This window comes from Lineus longissimus, chromosome 14, assembly GCF_910592395.1.
Source record: "Lineus longissimus chromosome 14, tnLinLong1.2, whole genome shotgun sequence".
NCBI classification, from domain to species: Eukaryota; Metazoa; Nemertea; class Pilidiophora; order Heteronemertea; family Lineidae; genus Lineus; species Lineus longissimus.
In genome coordinates, this window is record NC_088321.1 from 9,599,573 (window position 1) to 9,621,524 (window position 21,952).

The 21,952-nt window shown below is 40.6% G+C and overlaps 1 protein-coding gene across 2 annotated transcripts; it reads left to right on the forward strand.

The window, feature by feature from the left end:
- Positions 1 to 9,720: 9,720 nt before the first annotated feature.
- Positions 9,721 to 21,388, forward strand: LOC135498775 (protein FAM221A-like). 2 transcript variants are annotated; one of them, XM_064789217.1, is made up of 6 exons: positions 9,721 to 9,904; positions 19,385 to 19,488; positions 19,624 to 19,814; positions 20,052 to 20,264; positions 20,645 to 20,847; positions 21,263 to 21,388. In XM_064789217.1, the coding sequence occupies exons 1-6, from the start codon at positions 9,794 to 9,796 to the stop codon at positions 21,275 to 21,277; spliced, it is 837 nt and encodes a 278-aa protein (XP_064645287.1). In that variant the 5' UTR covers positions 9,721 to 9,793; the 3' UTR covers positions 21,278 to 21,388. The 2 variants fall into 2 exon arrangements, with proteins under 2 accessions (XP_064645287.1, XP_064645288.1); XM_064789218.1 differs by lacking the exon at positions 19,385 to 19,488 and having other exon boundaries at positions 21,263 to 21,385.
- The last annotated feature ends 564 nt before the right edge of the window (positions 21,389 to 21,952 follow it).

The following is a 21,952-nucleotide window of genomic DNA, read 5'->3' on the forward strand; positions in this document are numbered from 1 at the left end:
CAAACCAAAATTCAGTGTAAAAGGTCAACTGACCTAGGGGGTCATTTGTTCAAAGTTTCAAGTTCATAACTGTTGCGGTTGAGAAACGTGCCATAGTTACACTCAAACGGCAAATTTACGCCATTTGACCTCTGCGACCTTAAAAAGTACGTCAAATCCAAAAAATCGTGCAACATCTGAGGTAACCTTGCTCGGGGTCCCTGCCATAAAAATTTCATCAAAAACAATTTGCTAATAAGCAGGCTATTGCACTTCTTACTTTTTCTGTTTTGGCCCCCTGGTGGCAAAGTCAAGAATCAGATCAGGCTGAAATTCAGCACCAGAGGTTATCTGATATAGGGGGTTATATGTACCAAGTTTCAAGCTCATAGCTTTGGTGGTTGAGAAACGTGCCATAGTTACACTCAAACGGCCAATTCACGCCATTTGACCTCTGCGACCTTGAAAAGTGGATCAAATTAAAAACCCGTAAGCTATATGATGTATCCTTGCTATGAGTACCTACCACAAAAGTTTTATCGAAAACAAGTCACTAATAAGCGAGATATCACACTTTTTAGATATCCACATTTGGCCCCCTGGTGGCCAAGTAGAGAATCAGATCAGACAGAAATTTAGTGTCACGGGTCATCTGACCTAGGGGGTCATGTGTACAAAGTTTTAAGTTCATAGGCCTAGCGGTTAAAAAACGTGCCACTGTTTTTGAACTAGGATACGACGGACAACGACGACGACGACGACGACGACGACGACGACGACGGACGACGACGGACGACGGACACTGCGGTATTGCATAGACTCCCCTACGGTGAGCCAAAAAGGTCACCGCCATTTTCTTGATGATAGTACTCCAGGTAACCTCGGCGGGAAATTTAAAGCGGATGTATTGACTTCATAAAGATCTTCACAAAAATCGTATCAAAGTCCCGAAAATCGATGGAATTTTGTCCCGACTTCTCTTATATACATAGATACCACCATTATACATCGTTTTGTCAAAAATGAGATATGTGCATGCTGCGTTGGAAAAACGACGCACAATTGTTTACAGATGGACTGCCTGACTGACTGACTGACTGACTGACTCGCTGACATCGAACCATTTTACAAGCTCTGCTGACTACGTCAGCTGAGCTAAAAATACAAAGTCGGACTTCCCTGCGCTTTCTAATTATAATGATTTTATAGTTTTTGTTCTCTAAACTCTCTAATCTTTTATGGTTATACTTGGGGAAAATGCCAGGTAAAAAAGACAACGGTAAAATTGACAACAGAAGAAATAACAAGTACTAGACAACGGTGAAAAAGTAAATGGAAAAGAGGCAAAAGCAAGACAATCTTTTTAGGCCTACTTTGTAGTAGATGCTGGTCTTTTTTCGTTATCAGAAAAAAGATAACTTATCTTTTCAATTTTTTGTTCTGTTGTCTATTCTGCCGTTGTCTTTTTTACCAAGATTTGTCACAACTTACCACTTGTGCTGCAGATCCAGAGATTGTTACAATAGTACTGTTGATGCTGCAGCTAAAGTCGCCGGCCAATTGAGTTGTCCATGGTGGCGAAAGGTTGTACTCCATTTTTTGTGTTCTCATCATATAATACATAATATCCTGGGTAGGAAAATGTGCCATATTCATTTAGCAGTAGCTCTATTTCTTTGTAACGGTCCACAATTCCAATATCTTGAAGGGTCCTCTGTGCTGTGGTATTGAGTGTCAATCCCCCAGTGAAAAAGAAAGGCCAAATGTCTGGTATGGCCAGTATATCGTTCTACAGTATTTGACTGGAGGGCTCCTTTTACATCATCTACGTTGTCCGGCTTTCGAAGTCTTATCCTTTGACAAAGGTTGTCTGGCCTGAATGGACACCGATGTGTCAGAAGATGCAGGTGTCTTGCAAATCTGTGCAAGCAGTAAGTCCACTGCAAGTCGGGTCGTATGTCAGCCATGGTGAACACACAGTGCCAAGACACACCATTTGTCCACCACCATGTCCAAGAGTATACTGTGCATGAAGAAGTTCTGTGTATTACAGTGCCCCCATTTAATACATCATCCAATCTTTGGGGTTTGTGTCATAATAGGCCTATTCCTGGATCATTCAAACTATTACTTTGGCATTGTGAGTACAATCAAAACCATAACAACAATTTTAAAGAGACAAACCTGAAACATAAGTCTATTAGTATTATGTAATAAAACCATTGGGTTCAATGATGTTCAAGTGGCAGGTCTTGTTTCTCAAAAAATGACAAGTTTTCTATGTTAAAAGTCACAACAACATTTCGCTACAAACATGTACTTGACGAGTTCAATACACTTGCAAGATAACCTGAAACCAAAAGGTTATTAGAAATCAGTTGCTAACCATTTGTTATGTTGCCTGACAGAATTACTCAACACTTACATCACCTCAATAATCCATTTCAAATTGATCAATCCACTTAAAAGGCATGGCAGGATCTTCTGTAATGTGTTCTCCCTCCCTCTTACATGAATTTTCTTACCATTTTCATTATTTTGACGTGAAAAGGGGTGATTTTCGACGCTGTTTTTATGTAGATCAACTTTACTGGTGGTATTCTATAGGCCTAGCTATTTTTTAAAATTCAATATGCATTATTTGGTACGATTTCAACATGTTATATTTCTGCTACCGTTTCTCCAATAAAAGCATCCTAATTAGAATACATGTATTTTTTAAATGTCCTATAATGTTCTATTAGCTATATTCTACCATCCACATCCATTCTTATCTTTATAAACCTTATCAAAGTAGTTCAAAAATTACTTGGTAAAACCTATGTCACCTAATCTGGATAGTGTCCATGCCCTTTAGTATTTCTGGTTTAAACTAAAAGTTTGGACTTTCATGTATCATGTTCAGATGTCTAAGATAAGTCAGACTTTTCTTTTCAACGTGTTTCAAGCCACATCAAAGTGCACGAACGTTCAGTTCTAAGTTCAGAAATAACATGGACAATTTAGAAAGGGAGATGTAGTGTAATCCCTATTGCCCCTTAGAGAGTCACTACAGTATGGTGCTGCCACCTTCATGTCAACGGGTTAACAGTATAATTGCTTCTTTTATCAAATTTGCATTGCTTACATCTGTCTTATTCAAGTGAACCATACCCCCAATCCAGCAAAGGACAATACTTCCACATAATAGTCTGGTAAAACATACATCACGTGCTACAATATAAGATGTTATATGATTGGCTCACTAAGGGAAAGGAGGCGGCACCTGCAAGCACGTGGCTCGGGAAAAACGTATTTATGGTACAATAAATTAATCAAAATTAATCAAAGAATGATCTTTTATAAACATTGGAAGGAAGTAGGGATAAGTTATATTTCAGATTTACTAAGACCAGCCAAAACAGTGATACCTTTTGAATCACAGGGACTAAAAGCAACCGAATGGTTCAAAAGGAGAGGGTTAATGGATGTTATTATAAATAAGATTTGGGGTTATAATTTTAACACTGATAACAATAATGTAAGATCTATGCAGAAACCGTAGAAGTCTAAGAGACAATCATGCCCAATGGTATAAATTAGCCACAAGTGACTGATGCCTACCTGTAATCAGCTACAGGTGACCGATAGTGACATTAGGAGATCAACCGGACTGGTGAAACAAGTAGATCGCTTGGATTTATAAACTGTGAAGGCATCTTAAAGCCTTAGACGCTACATTTCCATCAACCAAATTTCAGGTTGCGCAGCGTTATGTAACCTCTATGACGTATGTCCAGGCTATGTCCTAAATTTAGTATTTCTGGTTTAAACTAAAAGTATGGACTTTCATGTATCATGTTCAGATGTCTGAGATGAGTCAGAATTTTCTTTTCAACGTGTTTCAAGCCACATCAAAGTGCACAAACGTTCAGTTCTAAGTTCAGAAATAACATAGAGAATATAGAGAGGGAGATGTAGTGTAATCCCTATTGCCCCTTTAAGAGTCACTACAGTATGGTGCTGCCACCTTCATGTCAACGGGTTAACAGTGTAATTGCTTCTTTTATCGTACCCCCAATCCAGCAAAGGACAATACTTCCACATGATAGTCTGGTAAAACATACATCCCATGCTACAATATAAGATGTTATATGATTGGCTCACTAAGGGAAAGGAGGCGGTGCCTGCAAGTACGTGGCTCGTGAAAAACATATTTGTGGTACAATAAATTAATCAAAATTAATAAAAGAATGATCTTTTATAAACATTGGAAGGAAATTTATGGTACAATAAATTAATCATAATTAATCAAAGAATGATCTTTTATAAACATTGAAAGGAAGTAGGGATAAATGATATTTCAGATTTGCTAAGACCAGACAAAACAGTGATACCTTTTGAATCACAGGGACTAAAAGCAACCGAATGGTTCAAATGGAGAGAGTTAATGGATGTTATAAATAAGATTTGGGGTTATAATTTTAACACTGATAACAATAATGTAAGATCTACGCAGAAACCGTAGAAGTCTAAGAGACAATCATGCCCACACTAACCAGTATCTACCAGAAAGTAAGAGATGATACTGATTTAGATCCTGAGACTGCTTTGCAATGGGCAGTAATGGCCAAGAATAGTTTGACAAGTATACATGGACACAGTGCTCATCAGCTTGTTTTTGGTAGAAATCCAAACATTCCATCAGTCCTAATTGACAAACCTCCAGCACTGGAAGACAACACCTCAAGTAAAACAGTTACAGAAAACATTGTCGGATTATATGCAGCTAGAAATGCATTTACAGTAGCTGAAAATTCTGAAAGAATACGACGTGCTTTGAAAAAACAGACAAGACCAACTATAGGGCCTCTTTATGTTGGAGACAAGGTGTATTACAAGAGACCTGATGGGAATCAATGGAAGGGACCAGGAACCATCATTGGGATCGATGGAGTTGTTGCATTTGTAAGACATGGTGGATCATTAGATAGAGTTCATCTCTGTAGATTACGGAAAACCAGCACAGACATGACAGATATCAGAAAAGAATCCGAACAGATCAGATCAGGGGAGGAAAGCAAAAGTGATGAACTCAGGACTCAGAGTGATGAATCCAAAGCTAAGACGGGAGAGGAAGAGGACAATGAAGATGATGACTTAGAAGAGTTTGATTCCAAAACAGAAGAGGAAATGCATACAGTACAAGTGCCTGAAGATGGAGAACAAGCATCTACAGCATCTACCCTTGAGGATTCAAGATCACTGTCAGGAATTAGGACAATGGGTATATGGAAATTCTCAAGACGAAAGGACGGAGGTCATGGAATGAACCTAACACAACGACGCGGATCTAGCAAATGCGTTTATTCTTTAGAAAGAAATCCCGTCGTCGGTTATGGCGGAGGGATACATATTACAACACAATAAAGTCAAGCGACGTAATCAGTGGGCCTAGTCGATACTCTATTTTATATTGATTCACAACAATCACAAACTATTATAGCTTCTATGCCTAGTAAGGATGTACCTACACTGAAGACAGGACAAGTCATTGCATTTGATTATGAAGGAGAACAGAGGACAGCAGAGGTGATTGGTAGAGCAGGACGAGCGAAAGGGAAGCACAAACATTGGTATAATGTGGAGTATGTGAAGCCTGATGATGAATTTGGTATACGTGGTTCAGTAGATATAAGTAGAATAAACAATGTTTGTATACAGAAGGTATCTGAGGAAGCACAGGAACAGGAGGATGTACATGATTTAGCAGAATAAGTTATGGTGACGTCCACTGCCTGTTTCAAAGAAGCGAAAATGAAGGAACTAGAAAGTTGGAAAAAGCATGGAGTATATGAAACAGTTAAGAATATTGTTGCAAGAGGTTTCGAAGAATCTCATTTGAATTTTCAAAAGGATTCTCCCACCTGTTCAAGCGAATCGATTAAGATAATATTGGCGGTCTTAGCACAAAAGGCTTGGGCACCTAAATCAATAGATATAAAAACTGCTTTTTTACAAGGACATAAGCTACATAGGGAGGTGTTCATAAAGCCACCAAAAGAAGCCGACGCATCTTTGCAGTGGTACAAACGTGTTCGAGACTGTATGCTCACACTTGGTGCTTCAATATCTAAACTAGACCCAGCAGTATTTTATTGGACAGACGAAGAGAAAGAGGTACAGGGAGTTCTAGCCGTCCATGTGGATGATTTCCTGTTTGGTGGAACAGTTGAGTTTGAGAAGAAAGTGATGAGCAATGTGAGAAAGGAATTCCTGATAGGAAAGGAAGAAATTTCCTCTTTTCGCTACACGGGAATGAATATATCACATGTATCGGGAGTTGAAAATGAAATCAGGTTTGATCAGAACTTTTATGCAAGCAATCTTGCACAGATCTTTGTAACCAAAGAGAGAGTACTACAGAAAGATAGTTTGTTGACAGACAGTGAAAAGTCCATGGTAAGAGCCAAGGTTGGACAACTCCTCTGGATAGGTAGACAGAGTAGACTGGATCTTTTGTTCGACACTTGTGACTTAGCTTCAAGGATAAAGGATGGAACTGTAAAAGAGCTACTTGAAACCAACAAAGTGATCAGAAGGGCGAAAAGTGAGAAACTTACTTTGCGTTATGAGAAATTGAATGATCCATCATTGTTAGTTTATAGCGATGCTTCACTGGGAAATATGAAAAATGGAGGAACACAGGGAGCATACTTCATTGGACTCCAGGGACAAGAAGGTTTCTCACCAATATGTTGGAGCTCGAGAAAGGTCAGAAGAGTAGTTAGAAGTACTTTAGCAGGAGAGACACTTGCAATGGCCGATGCTAAGGACAGTGGTATATATGTAGCTTCTTTGTACTCCGAACTGATATGTGGGAAATATGATAGCAAATGTATCAAAATCATCTGTTTGACTGATTGTAAGTCTCTGTATGAAGCTGTAAAGTCACAAAAATCAGTAACAGAAAAGAGGTTGAGGATAGAAATCAGTGGATTGAAGGAGGGCCTAGAACTAGAATGGAATAGAAGATGGCATTGATTACTGATGGAACATTTGTTTTATAGACTTGATAATTTGTTTTATTAATCTGCACTAGGAATCTTTTATAAGTTAAGAAATGTATAACAGGTGGTGGAACTTAAAAATTTTAGCACGCTCATGGATGTTCGAAAGTTATTGTTAGTTACACAAGAGTTATGCAAATTTATTCAATAAGAAGAAAAGAAGAAAAAAGGATGAGTTTGTTAGTTTTAGTTCACTAAGGCAAAGGAGGCGGTGCCTGCAAGCATGTGGCTCGGGAAAAACATATTTATGGTACAATAAATTAATCAAAATTAATCAAAGAATGATCTTTTATAAACATTGGAAGGAAATTTATGGTACAATAAATTAATCAAAATTAATCAAAGAATGATCTTTTATAAACATTGGAAGGAAGTAGGGATAAATTATATTTCAGATTTACTAAGACCAGACAAAACAGTGATACCTTTTGAATCACAGGGACTAAAAGCAACCGAATGGTTCAAAAGGAGAGGGTTAATGGATGTTATTATAAATAAGATTTGGGGTAATAACTTTGACACTGATAACAATAATGTATTCATGGTACAGGATTTATTCAATGAGAAATGGGAACCAATTCAATACTTACTGTAAAATTTAGTCTGGGGGTGTGGGGGGGGGGGGGGTTGTCTTGTTTCAATACCAAAAAAAATCAAATGTATGTGATGTATTAATATAGGTCAATTAATTGTAAAGGAGCATGATGGTGTAATTTCCCAGCATGTTCCTTCTAATGACATACGTTGAATTAAATAAAAAAAAGAAAGAAGACTTTTGAACACCCACTTGTCTAGTTTTCCTGATAGGGCGCCACTGTCTAATCGTGAAAAATGTAATAAGCCCATTAGTGGCTGAAGTATGCGCCGAACATTAATTATGGCACGCAAAAGTGGAATAAATGCAAGACTTGAAAATTTAATACAACATTTTGAAATATACAGGCAACACTTGAAAAAACATGCCAATATTTCAAAAACGTATTAAAATATGTATCAATAAGATTTGAAAATATGATGCAAAATTTCCTGAAAATGTAGGTCAACTTGTTTTCAAATATATGTGGCAACCCTTGAAAAAAACATGGCAACATTTTGAATAAAATCTCGCAACATTCACGTGACCGAACAATACCACATGATCTTCCTTTTCCACTGAGGAACGCCAGTTTGTTTCCCATATTTGGCACATGCGTCATAATTTATTCATACAAATTCTGTATCCATGGTAATCACTCTAGATTGAAGAACTAGTTTTTCTGCCGACCTGATCACCACTGGCTTATCCGCGAATAGAGTAACAATAGGGAAACACTGAAATACGGGAGACACTGACCGATGATACACTGAAACACTGAAATACCGATCCACTGTCGTTGTGCGTATATCCATAAGGAGGAGACTTTAGGATTGACATTCACTGCCGGCTTTGGACATTGGCTGATGTCAGGGAGAGGATGGAACAGCAATAATCGTATTCATCTGAAAGAACAAGGAATTATTTAAGATATGTTTACACCTATGAAAATTCTCTTAATCTGTACTGTAAACTCGACTCTGAACCGTCCTTTCATGGCAGCCTGGATGACATAATTAGACCCCCGAATGGACAAGCTATTTGGTCTTCAAATTACGAACCTTTAGTTCTGGCGAAGACGTGGCAAGTTCAAAAGTTTTGTGGATTTAACTCCAAGTGCCTTTTGCAGTCCACACAACATTTTGCCTTGCGTTCTCAAAGGCGTCTCCTGGCGCAATGGTAAAAAATGTGCAGGAAAACTAATTGTCTGATTGAATAATCTGGTTATATGCATGGGCCACAAACAGACCCTGATCCCTACTGAGCTTGGGTCCAACGAGATACATGTATTCAATTTAAAAAACGATATCCAAACTCGCATTCTCTCCGACATGTATGATTAACATATAATGGGCGGGCAAGAAATCTATTGGAGGATGACATGAATTGACCCCGAATGGACAAGCTATTCTACATGTTTATAAATTATCAAGAACTACCCTCACAAGCCCTTGTCTGACAACAAAGGTAGGCTAACTATCTTCTTGCAGAGAAGCCCATGTCCCAACACAGGTGCCTTCAGAAAGACTGATTGACTGTCTTCAAGGAGACTGTCAGGCCTTTCAATTGCATGGAGATCAATACACCCTGTATTTTTTCACCCTATTTTGGGCGCTTTTTATACCGCGCTATAATAGCCTCTTCTGTATGGATGGAGCACAATCACTTGTAAAAAAATGCAAGGAAGGTAATCCCCTCTCAAGAACTTGCTGATTCTGTTATGTAAAGAATTACTTTAACACTCGCAAAGTCATTCTTTAAAAGAAGGAACTTTTATTTATAATATCTAACTTTGAGATTGAGAAGAAAAAAATATACTTATGGATCATCATGGCCTTATAAGTTCTACTATTGTGGTATCCTGCAGAGTGTGCCGTGTGCTGACAGTTGTAGCAGACGACAAACTAGTTTAAAAACCGCGTCCCCAAATTACTAATATAGGGAGCCAAACATGTACATACATTTAAACTAGAGACGAGGTCAGCATGCTAGTCTTACGCATATCAGGCTTCTTGGATTGATGACTAACTGTGATGGAATGATGTTTGACTTGCGCAAGGATGTGTTTTCCAGGAAATCTCTACCAGGCATGCCAGGAAGCGAAATTTTTTTCTGCAGGATACTTCTGCCACAGTGTACATCTGACAGCCAATCACAATTGGCGCGATCTTTGACGTCACACTGTTTATTTATGCATGATAATGCAAATACAATGGACGATACCGAGTCGCATGCCGAGTGCCACTTCAACTGTGAATGTGACAATAGTTCATTGTCTGACCCCAATTATGCTCAACTCAAGGTTTGTGTCGTAGTGTTTAGGAATGAATTGCACAGATTCATTGTAAAATTGATGATATTATGCGTACAAAAGAGGCATCAGCTGATCTGATCGCTACATTGCAGTGCATGCATTGATTTGTGAAATTTTAAGGGGCAGTGACACTGACAGTGTTGCCAATGTTGATAATTATTAAAGGGACAGTGTATCCGATGTCTCGCGATTTGTGAAATTTTAAGGGGCAGTGACACTGACAGTTGCCAATGTTGATAATTATTAAAGGGACAGTGTATCCGATGTCTGCTGTTGAAGGTATCAGGCCTATTTTGGTAGTTTGAACATTGTTGAAGGGCCATTGTATAAAACACATTTTGACAAGCAAACAAAATAAATTGAATGGTGGCGCCACCTATGCATATACAGCAGAACTAGTTACACGGTTGACAGATAAACATTCAACCTCGGCTATTTTGCCGAGCACAGTGCGCCTTTAACAGACAAGTCCAATAAATACAGTCCACTCGACAATGAAAATACATGTTAAGATACTGCAAATAAATATATTTTAGCTAATATACTCCTCTAACCATTTGCTAACTTGTTCTTTCCAAGATTATCAGAACACGTGGCATTGTTGACATTATTGCGCCATGTGGAAAGATGATGTCAACAAAGACACGTGCTTGCCTTGAATTCTGATTGGCTGTCAGATGTACACTCTGGCAGAAGTATCCTGCAGAAAAAAATTTCGCTGCCAGGAACCATTGTAAACATGCCCGTGAAAAGTAAGTTCGTCGGCCGATTAAGTTGGGAGTGATAAACAATCCTGCTTTATTTTCAACTTTTTGCATGATTTTTTCATTTTATAACACTTTATTGTATATGTACAGTTCAGTGTCTGTTCAGCTGAGCGTATTTTTTGGCGCAGGGGCCTAATTAATTTGGGCGGATTTTTAAAATTAAAAGGGTCTAATTTCAATTTTTTTCAATATAAGGTTCCGGCGTGGGAAACATGCAATCTTGGAGGAATTATACTTAAGTATAAATTATACTTCCTGATTAGATGCAATTGAGAGGCCTGACTGTCTTCCCATATTAGGTCTTCGCAACTCTTTGGCTGTGGACATTCTGTTGCCTTGGCTGATGGATGGATGGATGTATCGTCTGATTGAAAAAAAAGAATATGTCTTAAAAAAGTGTAAAACGAGCCATATTATTGACCATGGCCATAGAAGCCCGGGCAGAAAAATTGGGGGCGCAATCAATCAATCCTGGGCACTCAAGCACCCGCAAGCGGGCACAAGGCACCACCGTATCGGAAACGACAATGATCAGTTGTCGCAACGGAAGTCGGCAGTGCAGGCAACAGTAATAGGGCCATGGCGATTTAGCGGATCCCTCGGATTCTGGCACAACACCGGTATCGTTTTTAGCTCACCTCTTAGCAGAGGTGAGCTTATCCCATACCGTGGCGTCCGTCGTCCGTCGTCGTCGTCGTCGTCGTCGTCGTCGTCGTCCGTCGTCCGTTAGCAGGGCACGTTTCGTAACTGTTAGAGCTATTGAGTTGAAACTTGGTACACATGTACCCTTATGTAATGACACCTTGGAGACTAAGTTTCAATCTGATTCGTTTCATGGTTTGGCCACCAGGGGGCCAAACGTTAAAAGTGAAAATATGCAATATCTCCCTTAATAGTAGTCGGGAAATTTTGAAAAAAATATGGTAGGTACTTCTAGCAAAGGTGCATTATATATCCTCCGGGTTTTCGATTTGACCTCCTTTTCAAGGTCACAGAGGTCAAATGGTGTAAATTGGCCGTTAGGATGTAACGATGGCACGTTTCTCAACTGCAATGACTATTGATACCAAATTTGGTACACATTTACCCCTTAGTCAGGTGATCTCAGGGACCACAGTTTGGTCCAATATGATTCACCACTTGACCACCAGGGGGCAAAATCCAAAAACCTTAAAAATGTGATTATTCCTTAACTTCTTGCCCGATTGCCACCAATTTGATATCATGGGTACATCTAACCACCATACAGTATATGTCACACAGGTTTTTAATTTGACCTTCTTGTCAAGGTCACAGAGGTCAAATGGCATAAATTCGCCGTCAGGCCGTAACTATGGCACGTTTCTTAACTGCAATGACTATTGATCACAAATTAAGTACACATGTACCCCTTGGTCAGGTGATCTCAGGTACCGAAGTTTGGTGCGATCTGATTTGCCTTTGGCCTCCAGGGAGGGGGCCAAATCCTAAATTCTTCAAAATGCCATTATACCTAGTAATGACTTGCCCGATTGGCACCAATTTTATATCATAGGTACATCTAATTCTAACAACCATTCAATGTGTCACCCGGGTCTTCTTTGATTTGACCTACTTTTCAAGGTCACAGAGGTCGAATGTACTGTAAATTGGCCATTTTGGGGAAATTGTAATTGCTTGGACCTACATCAAACCTAACACTACATGACACAATACCATGCTCTTTATCCATCTTTCCTCCACATGAGGTGAGCACAATGGCCCTGGCCATTTCATTTAAGTCATTTTCCAGTTGTTTCAAAAATCAGCGAAAAATATCAAATCCGGGTTTCAAACCAAACTGCTTTAGGGGGTCAATATACATCATCCGGGCCACTTACCCTGAAAATTTTGCGTGGGGTTCACCTAGGAAATTTTGAGAAATATTGATTTTTAGCTCAGCTGAAAAGCTGAGCTATTCATATGAGTAAATGGTAGAATGAGTGTCCGTCTGTCTGTCTGTCTGTCTGTCTGTCTGTCTGTCCGTTAAACAGGCACGTTTCAAAACTATGGCGGATAGGCGATAGATTTTCCCTCTGAGGCGTTGAGACCCTTCAGGACTCCTGAATAGACCAAATGTGGGTCCGGCAGGATGAGCGGTTTGGCCACTAGGTGGCACCGAGCGAAATTTTCCAAAAACTTTTCCAGCAGCTGATTTTTCAGTTGGGGATCATGAATCAAATCTAATTTTATAGAGCAAAGCTTTCTCTTTCATTATCAATAGGCGTGGTTCATGAATTTCTCACCAGGTGGTGTTACTGGCGCAATTTAGTGAGCAACCCCCAAGAAGAGCATTTTAAATTTCGCGCGAGTTATCCCACGTCCAATCACACGTGCAGCGAACGTCACGTCTCGAGTCTGCGCAGTTCAGACGTAAGGAGACCATGCTATGGAATAGATCGTGTTCTGTCAATTCAGAGGTAAGTTCTCATTAAATTCACAATTTCATAGGCGATAATATTTGGCTTCTTGTGTTATTGCATGTTGATGACATTAGGGAAGGCTTGGATTGTTTAATTGGATGTGATTAATTTGAAATAGTTCGTCGACGATCGTTGAAAAACGATCTGCGAAATGCAGCTTGGTTGGTCTGAGAAACGATGTCAAAGTCCGGCTTTAAATCATGGATTTCTCAACAAATAACTCTTGTCACATAGCAGAACTAATGTGAATAAACAAGACAATAATAAACATCGTTCTGATATCATCGGGTAAGGTTGCCAATGTACATAAACAGTGTAATTGAGGATCGACTCCAGCGATTTGAAATGTCAACAAACAATAAATGCGGTAGCGGATACACACTGACACTTGCACACTGTACATAGCACAATGCTTCAAACGGGGCCGATTCATCACTCTTATCACAATGTATTCCCAATCATATCAATGAACTTCCTTGATCATTCGGCCCTAGGCCTAGCGCCTTATCAGTTGTTGTTGGCCTTGTATTTGATATAAAACTTGGCTAGCTTACCTATTCTATCAAAATTAAAATGTTATCTCCTCATCATGTTTTGCAGGACAGGAATGATCTGCAGCTGCATTTGAACATATTTGGTGACCACATCTCAAAGATGACCAAGAGAGAGGATCGAGCTATGACTTTGCACATCCCATCGACTTCGGTGTTCACCAGTGCAATCATCAGAAGAGCCAGGCAATTCTAGTATTCAAGTATTTCATTCTGTAATACTTACCTCAAAATTTACTAAATAAAGAAAACCGCATGTGGCAGTTGGCTAAAAAAATGTTTAAAGTTTTTACTTGCTATCATTATTATCAACATTTCAATGGTGGCATTCTGCTAAGGTTTGTTAAGAGTTTCACTTGACTTAGGTGTACACTAGTAAAATAATATGAGGAAGGCTCAGGCCTTGATAGGGAGCTCTTCGTTAATAGGGCTGGTGAGCGAGAAGACTCGGTGGGGGGGGGGGGGTTATATAGTTAGGATGATGCCATCATGGCAGTTTACCGAAGAAGCAGTTGGCTCGCACACAATGTCAATGATTGATGGCGAGTAGTTGGTGGGTGGGAGAGGGGGGGATATAGTTAGGATGATGCCATCATGGCAGTTGACCCAATAGACGCTGTCGCAGTATAGAAAATAAGTGGGGAGAATGTGGGAAACTAAACACAACAGGAGAAGGATAGGTATTTTTGCCCGGAGATAAGCATAATGATCCCAAGACCCAAGTGTAATTAAGATTTATATTCTAATTCAAAAAGACCAAAGTCGCCTAGACATACAGTCATGCATAGACTGATGTAGCACAATGCATGAGACACCCTGTATAACGCAAATTTGAAAAAAATTCACCTCTATGCCTTATAACTTCAAGATTAACACCTGATCACTTGGTCAAACTTGGTCAGATGTATTCTACAATACAAGAGACATGCTATTCAGAAATGTATTGGTTTGTGTGAGAGTAACGTACTGCCAAGTCTACAGCCGCTGGAACAGGGGTATGCATGAAATGACGTCGCGTCATTTTTGGAGGCAGGTAGGCCTGGCCTGCGCACCGGCTTGTGAGACCTGAGGGTAGCGCGTGCGTTTGAGTTAAGTGCGCATGCGCTTTCTACGGAAAATTAAAATTGCCAGTGTTGTGGACGAGTGGTTTCAGATTTCACGGTAGGATTTTGACATGGAAACGGGGAAATAGACATTGAGACCAATGTGCTTTCAAGATTATTGCATTATTAATGGAACTAGACCGTTGACATATTGTCACACCCCATGATATTGACGAAATCGTCGTCGAAACGGGCAGCCCCGGACCGATCATGTTGGTGCGCTTGAAACTACGGAAAAGTTAGCAGACGGAAAATCTTTTGCGGAATTTTGCCAGTTCAAAGCACGATTTCGTCGCGGGAAGAGAAAAATAATCTCTGGCAGCGATGTAGGTTGTTGTTTAATGCATTTCGATTCGCCCCAGGGTATCGTTACACTTTGATTCGGCCCTGTTTTGACGAAATCTTCAACCGAACAGCGGCTTCTCTGCGTAAACATCGTAGCGTCCCGCTGAATTGTTTGGAAAAAGAAAATCTCTCCCCAGGTAAATTGCTGTGCATTAGCGTATACGATTCGCGTGCAAAAATGTCACCTGGGTGCAGAGGTTTTCTGGTTCCGGTCAACCGGGTCAAGTTTTTTTCGTTGACGGTATACACACACACATTCGACCCTTAACCATAAAGCTCGCTTAAGAGCTCCCTATTAGCAACATTTTACCAACATTTTACCAACATTTTACCAACATTTTACCAACATTTTACCAACATTTTTACAACAATTTTGCAACAAGCCCTTCAAGGCCCTGTGTTCACTAGCAACAAAATTGCAACAAATTAGCAACATTTTTACAACATGTTGGTAAATTGTTGCAAACTTTTTAGTGGGAACAAAGGGAAATAGGTATTTTGGAGGGAAAATGGATGATTCCAAGGAGAGAAGATGTGTTTTGAGTGCTTCTGCAGCAATTTTAGCTGTCATTGTTGAGAGACGGAAGAGGCGGCGAAATAACCAAAGAGAATATGGACCAGGCCCTGGATCAAAATGAGGGTGGATGATGGGGCATACCACTGCCTGTTAAGGCCGCGTATCCATAGGGTATGCCCTTGTGTAGTGTGGCGTTATGGCGTAACAGCCTTGTGACCTGGCACTATGCCCTGCGTCTCCATTGGATATTCCTTTTTGGTCATGTAGGCCTTTGTAGTCCTCATTTCGCAGCGGTCAATCGCGTTTATCCGCACGCTGTCATTATTTCAGAAGACAATTTCTTATGAATATTGAAAATGAAAATACAAGTAACTTGTATTTTCACTTGCAACATCAAATTGACATGTACATGTATATAAAACTTGACTTTTAAGCAACAAATTACAGGTTCGTGCTTGTTATGATAATCATCAGTTTCGGGGTCCCAGAGTAGTTCCCGTTGATGAACCTCTTGAATTAATTTCGCCTCAGACATTGCTTCCGTGTTGTTCACTCGCAAAAGAATGGACATGTTCAATCCCAATATGGGCCTATATTCCCAATCCACAGTGCATATATGCCCGCAATGTGACACGGCATAACCTATGGGAACGATCAATAACACCAACGAAGGTTCATTGTCCGTGTGGCGCGCCAGGCGGTAAAAAGGGAATGTTGTGCAGGGCACGGAACAGCCTATGGATACGCAGCCTAAAGGAGTTGCGGCTGACTGACAAGCCGTCATACAAAAACTTCTAGAAAAGGTTTCATCACCCTACGAAGCAAGACACTCACTTGAGAGTTGCTATACCTGCTTCTTGTTCAAGTCACGTGAACTCCGGTAGATCACATGACGCAAATCCTATTTCTGATTGGCTGAAGAGTTTGCAACATTTTTACAACATGCAACAAAGAATTGCATTGCATTTAATTTGCAACAATTTTACAACATGTTGTAAGACGCGTTTTGCTCTGTACACACTACGCAACATTTTTGCAACATTTGTTGCAACTGGAAATGTAAAAATGTTGCTAATATTTCACTAGTGCACACAGGCCTTTAGGCAATAATAGAGTTGGGTAGAGCATTTGGTTAATGTTACCCTTTTAGTTAGGGAAACTGGTGCCTTCTGCATTCGGTGGACCCCACTTACTCATCTGTCAGACCGGCCTCACACGTCGGCAGTAGAGTTTAAGGTCCAGTCTGCGAGATTTACCCATTTCTACCCAGCCAAAAGCGGGTGATTGGGCTAGTCTCTCCATGTGATTCAATTCGCATGGATTCTTGTGCCCCTCGGATGCTGAAAGGATCCCTTCACAAGGGCAGACTACATCCGGTGGCACTGAAGTATGGAAGAAAGACAGAAGACGACCAATTTGCGAAAAGGATCATCATCATCATCATGGTAACAGCTGAGGATGAATCATGTTGCTGTGTGTAGAATTGATGGTCCAATATAGGTTAGGTTATCTGTTTGCGCACACATTGCAAGGGTGGAGCTTGCTTGAAGTAGATTGCGCCAGTCTACCGTAATTCACTGTTACACATCCAGAAGCTAATATCCTTAGGCTTTGAGTCCTTAGTTTAGTAGAGTTTGACGAGTAATGTAATATATACGAACAACGCAGCAACAACTCAGCTGAGCGCCAGGCCCTTGGGCCTCTTGTTAAAAATGTACCCTTAGATTTCACACGCTCATTCAAACTGTCTACTAATACAGAAGCTCTCCTCTGTGCTGCCCCCTGGCATTAGTTGGACGAAACCCCTGCCCAAAATGATTTTTATTCTAAAGCTTGAATCCAGTTTAATATTTCAAATCCCTATTTTTCCACTTCAGCTAATCATTAACCCCTTCTATTCCAGTGTCTAAATTATGTTTTTGATATTCAACAATTTGACACCCATTCCATTACAGGTGGCTCTGGTGTTGTGCCTTCTGCGGAATCTGGTCTGCAGTGGATTTTCTATGTTATGGGTATTCGGTCGTTTCGCTCTCTGACGTTTTCGCCCCCAGCCTTTTCGCCCCCAAACTTAGCCTGATACCATTCATTACGGCATTAGGCCCCACGTGGTGGCGCTGAAGGTGGCCGCTGCCGTGATGTAATGTAATCAAGCTAAATCAAGAGAGTGTCTGAGAGTCACTCTACCCAAAAATTAGTCGTTTCGCCTCCTGGGACTTGGGGTGGTTTTAAGGATCGTTGCCAGGATCTCGGGCTTGTCACCTGTCATCGCATGATCTTGCTGGCTGTTTGGTCATCAAAAGTGGGATGATTGACTCGGGTGGACGTTTTAGAAAAATCTTTATTTATTATCATGAGAGTGGGAAATTCTCTATTTAAACTGATTTGTCATCTGGGAGTCCTGGACATCATCAGTCATCATGTGACTTGAATATCTTAATTTATGATGGATCATCAAGGCAATCCCTATTGTATTCTGCACGATATTAGCAAATTAACGAATGAGCGAAAATGACGTGTGTTTTTCGGGTGCGTAACGACTTACACGATTACGGGCCAACTCGGCCTGGATTATAGATCACGGCCAATGTGGAAATCGTCCGATAATAGAATGCAGACATTTTTTTCATGCATGTTGGGGTTTTTCCGAATGCTTGATAATCTTAGCGGTTTAGACAATTTAACAATTATGGAATATTACAAATATTCATTATAAGGATAATTTATCATAATATCGATATTCTCGTGCTGTTTTTATGCTGATTTCGCCCAGATTCCGCAGAATCTGCAGGATCCGCTAAATCGCCATGGTCGTAACTGCGGTGCAAAATTTGCCCCCATTACTTTCATGGGTTGACCTACTTCACTCAGCAATCAGAAATCATTCATCAACAACTTCATAATTCAACATCAGAATTAATTGTTTCAAAGATGCTGTATTTCAATGAGTACTTTCATACCTCTAATGCATTTACTTTTGTAAAAATTGCATCCGGATAATATTTATTTATGAGAAAAGTGGAATTTTTTTATAGGAAGTGATATTTAATGTACCCCAGCGCCTCCGCCGGCCAAGGGCATAACCAGGCAGAGAATTACAACTGTAGAAAGAAACACTTCAACACTGAGCAAAACCGAGGGGTATTGAATAAAATACTCATGACAAAACAAAACAACATATTCCTACCTCAATCCCATATATCTTTGGTGTGTAATCCATCAAGAAAGTTAAAGAATATCGAAACGTGGCAGTGATGCCAGTCTCGGACAATGCTCGAATCCGCAACGGACTGATTGGGAAGTGTGGTTAGAGCAAGACTACCTATCTATTAATAGCTGGCAGCACAGTCATGCTGGTACTATTACTGTAAAATCGGTAAGGAAACGTCGTGACTTTGGCATGTATCTACATGTAATAAGATTGACTGTTCTTCTTTCCATAGTTCAAGAGCAATAAACCCATTAAAAAATTATCAAATCCCAGGCACAGAACTCTGCTGGTTTTCATTTATATCATCTAAGAACTCTATGTAAACAATAAAAAGAAAAACATGTACATGTATTAGCAAGTTTAATGTTTTGAACATTACCCAGTTAACAGTATCTCAGATTCTCAGTTTACAGCAGTCAATCTGTCGGACTGCCAACCTTTCGTTCCAGTTCAGCACTGGCCTTAAGGAAGCAAAATTTATCTGCTCGAAGTCAAATTCTATATCACAACATATTTTTATTTGGGTGTTATAGTTTCAGCGTCAAAAGAACCGCCTGTATGTCAGCTGGTATTCTCCACCGACTGGTATCGACTGCAAGCTGGTTGGCCCAGAGACTCCATGCTTCTGTACTCACAGGTTTGTAGTCTGACTTCGAATCAAACTGGTGACCTCAGACGTAACAGTCTTATCTACTGCGCCACTCCCAGATAGCCCAAAAAGTCCAGGATGCCAATTTCAACAAAATGACAGAAGTGTAACCTTCTCTTCCAGATATAAGCAACACAAAACAGACTTTGAAACAATCCCGGAGGCCTGCCCCATCCTTCAGCCGTGCAAAGTCCATGGCTGCTGCTGTAACTCGTACAGCTACGTCCCGCTGAATGGCTCTCAACCAATCAGGTGCGGCTGTAAACATTACTCGGACGAACATTCGGAGACGAATCTCATGAAGTGCAAGAAGTGTAAGTTGAACAAGTCTTCAATTTCATAATTTCATGTACATGTCCCGATAACCCTACACATGGATTCACGATGGACTTCTCTTTCCTGGCTAAAGGCCGAGTCAGTTGGCACCCAACTGTTCAACATACAAGGTCACCTGCTGGGCCGGTGTCAGCATCCCATGTCCTTCACAACAGCTATTGCCTTCCATCCTAAGACTTACAAACATCAAATTAATGTATTGTCTGGTGTTTCAGCTGGATGCAAGTGCGCTGGGTTCAAGAGTTCCTACACCTGTGGCTGCGATGAGCCGGCTCACAGACATGAGATGGTGGTGGAAACACGACAGGAGCGAGAGAAACGAGGCCGCCCGGTCGGGCAGGAGGGCGTCCCATACCAGGCCATGGGCGGTCTGTCGGGCTTCTCATCTCTGGCTGAGGGCTACATGAGGATGGACCCGAGTGGTAAAGGTACGCTCATAATTCAATTAATCTTTGGATTTGATGACCAGTCATCTGGTGATGAGAGGATGCCCACTCGGACAGGAGGGAGGACGCCCAGTCGGGCAGGAGGGCGTCATGTTTTGTCACATTTCAGTTACATGGAAACAGTGACATTTTAGAATGGCCGATTGCAAAGGACTGTCCAAGTGGCACGATGAACAATACCACTGTTCAGAATTAACATTGGTGCTTGTCTGGGATCTAGACCAGTTCATCATGAGATGCATTAGAAACAAACATTGCCAATAGTACTTTTGTTCTCATTGAGTGACTGACGCTCATCTCTCAACTCAGTATTTACGTGGCAACTTCAATGCAATAAGTTACCGACCGAATCCCCTTTTCAGCCCTGCCATCAAAGGCCTTCTTGAATCAGCCAATCACAAGCGAAGACCACCCGTTCCTCCGTGCTAACCTCGAGGAGGTCGACATGGTCAAGCGGACCCAGGGCGTGAGGATTTCTGACCGAGAGCAGCAGGAGCTCAAGTCCAAGATGCGTCAACCCGGGGAGTCGGAGATGGATTTCTATGAGAGGCGCTACCAGGAAAGGGTCAGTTGACCAACTTGTGCCTCAGAAGTTTTCAATCTATTGTTGGTCAACTTGTAGTTAGAGTCTGGGTTTATAAGGAGTGGAGGTATCTTTGAAGTTATAAAATCTGTGAAAGTTTCGCGTATGAAGTGTTTCCCTGCAAGCTTCATACAGCTTCAGTCGAATGAATATGTTCTTATTTTCCCTGATTTTGTAGTTTGTCCAACGTAGTGCTGGTGGCAGCACCTGACGGTCTTGAATTAAAATATGGGAATAGTTTGCAATGCGTTTCTTGGTCAAGGTACTTGTTTCTAGGCCTAATAATGTAACTCCAGGTAGTAATTTCTTTTATTACTATAGAACGGAAGTGACATGTGACAAGGTGTTATTGGATTTGAGAGTGTTCTCAACTTTGTATCATTTTATATTTTTTCAGAAACAAGGTTTATAGGAACCATCCAGCCGTTCTCTTCATTATTTCTTCGTATATGTCACACGTATTGGATAATATTATTCTTCTCGGCTCACTGGCAAAAAGAAAAATACCGGTACCATCTAAGTACAGTGTAACCTCCCAAAGCGGACACCTCTGTATTAAGGACAACCTCTCTATTAAGGACACTAGTTTTGGTTCCAAACTGGTAGTTTCTATTCAATTTTACCTCGCTATTTAGGATACCTCTCTATTAAGGACAGCACTTGCCAGTCCCGAAGGTTCTACTGTATAGCATTTTGGTTAAAAAATTGACTGCATTTCAGGTTATTGAAGAGTGTACATGTCACATGGAAATTGGTTGACATCTGTTCAACAGTTTAGGAGTATAGGACTTTGTTGGATTTTCACGATGGCGGCCTGGCGGCCATATTTGTCATGGGATTTGACTGAACATTAGGGATATTGATAAGAGTACATAGATACATAATCACATGAAGTTTGGTTGCAATCCGATCATTAGTTTCGGAGTAACAGGACTTTGTTTAATTTTCATGATGGCCGCCTGAATAGAGAAATAGAGGGGTCCCTCGATGTATGTCCTCACAAGTTTAGAACCTTCTAGCTCAAATGGAAATGAAACGTGCCAACTATCATCGCTCTAGCTACAACCATTAGCTTCAAAAAGGCAAA

Bases quoted from the DNA above. Each gene is read 5' to 3' on its own strand.
- LOC135498775 (XM_064789217.1), top strand. From the start codon at position 9,794: ATGCATGATAATGCAAATACAATGGACGATACCGAGTCGCATGCCGAG. The intron at 19,815-20,051 runs GTAAGTTGAACA...CTGGTGTTTCAG, and splicing joins TCTCATGAAGTGCAAGAAGT to CTGGATGCAAGTGCGCTGGG. The intron at 20,265-20,644 runs GTACGCTCATAA...TCCCCTTTTCAG, and splicing joins GATGGACCCGAGTGGTAAAG to CCCTGCCATCAAAGGCCTTC.